The 6,336-nt window shown below is 36.2% G+C and overlaps 1 protein-coding gene across 1 annotated transcript in view; it reads left to right on the top strand.

Annotated features, from left to right (window-relative positions):
• The first annotated feature begins 495 nt into the window (after positions 1–495).
• LOC107556133 (GDP-mannose 4,6 dehydratase-like) overlaps positions 496–6,336 on the top strand; it is a 59,468-nt gene continuing 53,627 nt past the window's right edge. The window contains exons 1-6 of the mRNA XM_016239170.1: positions 496–499; positions 632–705; positions 2,367–2,411; positions 2,935–3,022; positions 3,118–3,138; positions 3,677–3,684. Coding sequence (XP_016094656.1) covers positions 496–499; positions 632–705; positions 2,367–2,411; positions 2,935–3,022; positions 3,118–3,138; positions 3,677–3,684 — 240 coding nt within the window. The remainder of the gene's footprint in view (positions 500–631; positions 706–2,366; positions 2,412–2,934; positions 3,023–3,117; positions 3,139–3,676; positions 3,685–6,336) is intronic.

The following is a 6,336-nucleotide window of genomic DNA, read 5'->3' as shown; positions in this document are numbered from 1 at the left end:
ACTTAAACAACAGCAACCACTGTTTATTTTCAACGGATATCCATTGGTGTAAAAAAAATTTAATTATATATTTATGATTATGGGTCTACGTTTGTTATTGTTATTATTATCATTGTTATTATTAATACACTAATGAGTATTGTAGTTTTGTTAACACTTCTAAAACTGCTAATATGGCTAGAAACAAAAGATTATTTAACTGTTAAATCGGAATTTATTTAAATGTGTAACGTTAACGAAGAAAGTTCTTGATAAAAAATGGTTAGTTAAATGATTTTATTTCAGGCAGATGGCAATAATAAATAGGCTAATCATTAAAAAAAAGAAAAAAAAGTTCATCGTACTGAAGTCCAACAACTGAGACGTTTCCAGTAAAGTTTCGGTAATAGGAGCAGTTTATACATTTTAGATTATAATTTGGTGTAGGTCTGTCACCAGAAAACCCTTAATGGGCACCCTTTACCGCGTATTTCAGACGCAGTAGTCATAGACGAAATGAGTAGTAAAAACGCTTTAATTGTGTGTCTTTTTGTTGAAATGCGCAATTAATTGTTAAATTTGTTGCGCCCACTTGTGGTTCATAAAGGAACACATAGCCGTGTGTTTGGATTTGTGCTTTGATGCGGTAAAGAGAGAAAGACTCTTTTACTGCGGTCATGGGCGAATATAAGGGACCCATTTTTCAAACAGACACATCGACACGCAGTAGTACACAAACAGAGATAATACGTTACAGACAGAGAGACAGACACATGGACTGTTTTGGTCGGGCGAGTTAAGTGGGCTTATTTGATTAGCTTTCATTCTTTCCTTTGCCTTTCTGGTTTTCTCAGCATAAATGCATCCTCAGTTTGCCATTAGCAATCAGCCTGTGTCTCTGCAGAGGTCTAAAGGCCTATAGATTTATCTTTATGTGCTGCATAAGGGTAATGGTGATTGCGATGGAAAGTTTTTCCAAATTAGCCAGCATTTCGGAGATGTTTCGCACATGTGGTTTGACTCAAAACAAGAGATGATTAAGAATTTAAAAGTTATTTATTTGAAAGCTTTTATAATTCAGACAGAAAGTGATTGGTAGCTTACAAGGTAGGCCAGTGTGTGTGTATGCACAGACTGGTTGGAATGTCGTGTCCATCTAGGCTTCCTGTCTGTGAACGTAATCTGCGGGAAACGGGCAACGTTTCCCAACAGTCTCAGCGTGATGATAAGCTGCTTTTTATCAGGGTTATGAGGCCGTGCTGCAGTTGGCACTGGTTGTGTCACACGCATACACACACAGAGAGCCTCAGGTGGTCAGACATTGAACGGTTTGTATGTAAATGCCCAGTAAATGTGTGAAAAGGAAATGGAAATGTATCTTTAAGCACGTCTTTTCCTCTGCTGACACATATATACTTATATACAGGCACACACATGGCTGCTGGAGCTTCTAATTTTTTCCCAAAGGTCTTTGGGACTGTGCCTATATCACCCCAGCAGGAAGTAGGGGGCGGAATGCCATGGCCGGGGTGGAATGTTCCAAAGTTCTAGAATGTGCGGTCGGGAAGTATGAGAGGGGAAAAAGGGAGAACAAGAAGGAGACGAGAATAAGAATGACAGAGACTCGAAAGTTGTTTATGTTTTAGGTTAAAACGTGTCTTTAGGGTACGGCCGTGTCACTTTTTGACAGTCAGGTGGATTCAGCGGCTTAAACTGAGCTGTCAGACTTACACTGACTGACACAATAGCCTTGTTTGCTTGATTAATACTCTTTACAGACACACACACTACGTGAGCCTACTAAGTCATTCGAACATAAGCACTGGCTTACAGTGTGTGTTGTAGCCCATAGGCACTCCTGGCTTATTTGTTAGCCGTCTTGTCGACTGTTTTATTTGCAGACTATGTATGGAGCTCTTTTTAGTGAGGGGATTTTTAGTTCTCTGCTGTTAAAGTGATAGTTCACCCAAAAATTACAATTCTGTCATCATTTACCCACCCTCATGCCATTCCAAACCTGTTTGACTTTCTTCTGTGGAACACAAAAGAAGATATTTAAAAAAAAAAATGTCCATACAGTATTTTGACTCTTTTTTTCATACAATGGGGTCCACTGGGGCAAAAACAGTTATGTTGCATGAAAGAAAGTCATACAGCTTTGGAAAGACATGAGGGTGAGTTTCGACACAAGCGTGTGTGCGTACGTGTGCGAAAACGAGAATTTTGTATAATGTAGGCGTGTATTCGCTGCGGTCTGGCTCATGAAATTCAGAAAGAAATGGTCATTGTGTTGCATACTCTCTTGGGTAATGCTTGCCGTAAATGTGTGAGTGTGTGTGTGTGTATTTCTCAAAACCCAAAATAATTCTCCCTCTATGTGGTTTCAGGATGGGTCCTACCTGGCTGAGTTTCTGCTGGCTAAAGGTTATGAGGTGGGTAAGCCAATGTAACCCCGAAAGACATCCTACAAACCTGTCAGAAATCATTCCCACATTGATCTGATGCAAATATCTCTGTCTGTTAATAATCATATATGAAAGTCATATTTTCATTTGATTCAATTTTAAATTGGTTGCATCTTATTTAAAGGTTCACTGTACATTTTGGTTATTTTTTTAAGATAAAGAAATTTTAAAAGACATCTCTTATGCTCAGCAAGGCTGCATTCATTCGATCAAAAATACAGTAAAAACAGTCATATTGTAAAATATTATTCAAATTTAAAGTAACAAAAAGAATAGTCTAAAAGAACAGCATTTATTTAAAATAGAAATCTTTTGTAACTATAAATATTCTTACTGTCACTTTTGATCAATTTAACGTATTCTTGCTAAATAAAAGTATTAATTTCTTAATAAAAATCTTAGTGACTCCAAACCTTTGAAAGAATGTTCTGTTTAAAACCATGCACACTCAAATGAGATTAATACATGAAGTTTTTGTTGTTTTGGGCAGGTTCATGGTATCCTCCGCAGGTCCAGTTCTTTTAACACGGGCCGGATTGAGCACCTTTATCATAACCCTCAAACGCACACAGAAGGAAGTGAGTTTCACATCCACACACCTGACTCTAATATGCATGCTTTATTATGTTTGTAAATGCATAAATGTCTTCTAACCTGTGTAAAATATCACTAGGCAATGGATCCGCTAAGGGTTGTAAGTTGTTCATTCAGTATTTTTTATTACTTTTTTTTTTTTAAAGGTATTTTCCTTTATGGTTGCAGTCTAAACATTCTTAAGCACTATTTGGATGGTAATTATTTATTTTGGGTGAAGTCTGAGAAAATCATTGGCATGGCTCCTCTGTGATAAAAGTCATGCATTTGGACTGCAGTTTTTCACAGGGAAGACAAAGAAGTGTTCTATTTTTATTCATAAAGGGAATGACACATACACAATGCCGCTAAATATGGTTGTCACTCTTCTGACAAGTGCTTAATCCCATTCTGTACAAACAAGAGTTCACAGTCGGTTTTGATTTCCTGTTGTCAAGCTCAATCATACTGAGGGGTCGTTCACACAGGATGCATTGTTGACGGACATGTTTTTGCTCGCATATCACGTCTTTTGCAGTGTATCGCACATGACACAGCACTCTTTTTGTTAAATCCTTCTTTAGACTGTACTTTTTTAACTCCACCCCCCTGCATATCTCATTTTAAACACAAATACGCATCTTGTGTTGTGTGAACAGCCCCTAAAGTTATTCTTACACAATAATTTTACACAAAAATTGTTCTTACGCAATAATTACCACTTGTTATGTTTGATAACCACAGTGGCTTCAGAAGTATTTGAATACATTTAAACACTCAAGTCATATTAAAAATGTATCAGTGTCATTGTATTATGCAGATTTAAGTCGCATCTGCAAACACATTATGCTTTTTAAGTAATACCGGTACTAATTTTTTGAGCCAGTGTTTTTGAGCTATATTTCTTTAAAACAAATGTGACTTGGTTTGATATTTTGTTATATAATGCCAGTGCATTCATACATTTTTAAATATGGCTTAACTGTTCAAATACTTTTTCGAGCCGCTGTTTGTCTAAAATGATTCATAAGCCTCAATGGTTGGCTTGTAAGTCAGTAGGATGGAAAGATCCAGACTGCACCTGCGGGCTGAAAACGTACAGTTAAATACAGCAGCTGCCGTAATACGGAACTAAATAATTCAGGTGGAAACTCACTGAGAAACATTGGCCAACAGACAGGCATCCATTATAATGAATGGGAGGTGTTCTGGGTGTCCCATTAGGAGGATCATCTGCTGTGATGACAGATAACAGCAGGATGCTCACTATCACAAATGGAGTTTGTACCGCTGTGGCTCCTCAACATAAAGAATAAAAAGTACTTTAAGCACAGACATAGGAGTAAGGGAGAGTAGTTTGTATTTAAAGATTGCAATCAGGATTGCTATGTGGAAAAATAAACGAGCTTGATTTAATTACACCATCAGTTTAGGCTTGTAAGTGTGTGTGTTAGCCGGGAGTGGTCATTAAAGATAGCCGTTTCAATCAGTGCCCGCTGTAATGAAGTGGTAGATCACTGCTACTCTCTGATTGTAGTTTAAATTTTTTTACTTACCGCACTTTGTTTGGATATGGCAGAAAAGTGGCAGAGAAAACACATACACACACATGCTCGGTTTCCAGTTTTTACACACAGGGGTCAGCAAAGTGCTATTTTGTTCGAGAGTACCTCTTGGTGGTTTTTGTAGGATATTCGTTTATGCTTACAGGAATGTTTCAGGAAGAAAGTGATGTGCTTTTTTTTTCCTCCATGCACATTCTGTCTTTGTCTGTGAGCATTTATAGTCTTGTTATTCAAATAAATCCGTTGGATAAATGACAGAAGGACGACAAGCATTAAGACTGTAATGAGCTATGATTGAGTTGAAATAAAGTCATGGGGTATTCAGGTCTAATGTTGCATAACAACATTTGATTTTCTTGTTAGAACTCACTCACTCTCTGCAATTAACATGGATATAAATAGATAGATAGATAGATAGATAGATAGATAGATAGATAGATAGATAGAGTAAAGTTTGACAAACTATTCCTGATTTTGTCTTTTCCTTGTTAGTTTCACATTTTTATCATTTAACTTTTTTTATTCAATGTTGTAATAAAATTCATGCAGAATTTAAATTATTGTCTGAACTTAAAGAAAAATTATGGCAGTGAAAAATGTTGAATTTAATCAAAGCATTTTTTTTAGATGCACACAGTATTCGGTACAAACATACATGGTGTGTGTATGTAATTATGTTAAGTAAAAGTTTGTTATTTTCAGATAATAATAATAAAGAAATTAAAACTTTTATTCTGCAAGGATGCATTAAATTGATCAAAAGTGACCGCAAAGACATTTATAATGTTACACAAAATATATATTTTTTTAAAAATGCAGTTCTTTGGGCTTTCTATTCAAAGATGTTAAGCAGCGCAACTGTTTTCATCATTGATAATAATAAAGAAATGTTTCATGAGCACCAAATAAACATATTAGAATGATTTCTGAAGTACCATGTGACACTGAAGACTGTAGTAATGGCTGCTGAAGATTCAGCTTTGCCCTCACAGGAATACATTGCATTTTAAAATATATTCAGATTGAAAACAGTTATTTTAAATTGTAGTACATAATTCACAATAGTACTGTTTTTACTGTATTTATGATCAAATAAATGCAGCCTTGCTGAGCATAACAGGCTTCTTTCAAAAACATTAAAACAATTTTACCGTCCCCAAACCTTTGAATGGTAGTGTATATCTCTTCAAAAAGATGTTATGTGCCTGAATAATATCTCTAAATCTAATAATTAATTTAAAATGGAAAAATATTAAAATGGAAAACTCGCAGGGCAGCACCTGTTAGACATGCACAACAACATGAAATATAAGGTGATAACAATAATACAAGCACTGAATTATTCAGGTGGGATATACCAGCTTCAGGAGGTCTGTGTGTGCAAACACAATGGAGAGATAAAGCCATCTATTTACATGTGAATGCGCACTGTTCCAACTCTCACGTTGTTTGGTAGGAACACAGGAACAGTAAATAATAGCTGTAAACCATAATGTCAACCTAATATAACAACAGTGTGCGACCACGGCTTTACTACAAAAAGAGCATAGTGTACTTTACATGCTGATGTTTGTACAAGTTTAAACCTTGCCGTTATTATCAAATAACCACAAATGGAGCTGCCTTGTGGGATAGCACACTACAATTAGTCACATTCGACCACATCAAACCTAGATCACATGCTAAACTGAGTTGAAGTGGCACTTTTTTAGGCTGAGATTGGGAGCCAAGTAACACACACACACACACACACA

The sequence above is a fragment of the Sinocyclocheilus grahami genome, unplaced genomic scaffold (genome assembly GCF_001515645.1).
Source record: "Sinocyclocheilus grahami isolate Dianchi unplaced genomic scaffold, SAMN03320097.WGS_v1.1 scaffold556.1, whole genome shotgun sequence".
Lineage (NCBI taxonomy): Eukaryota > Metazoa > Chordata > Actinopteri > Cypriniformes > Cyprinidae > Sinocyclocheilus > Sinocyclocheilus grahami.
This window is presented reverse-complemented; position numbering and strand designations above follow the sequence as displayed.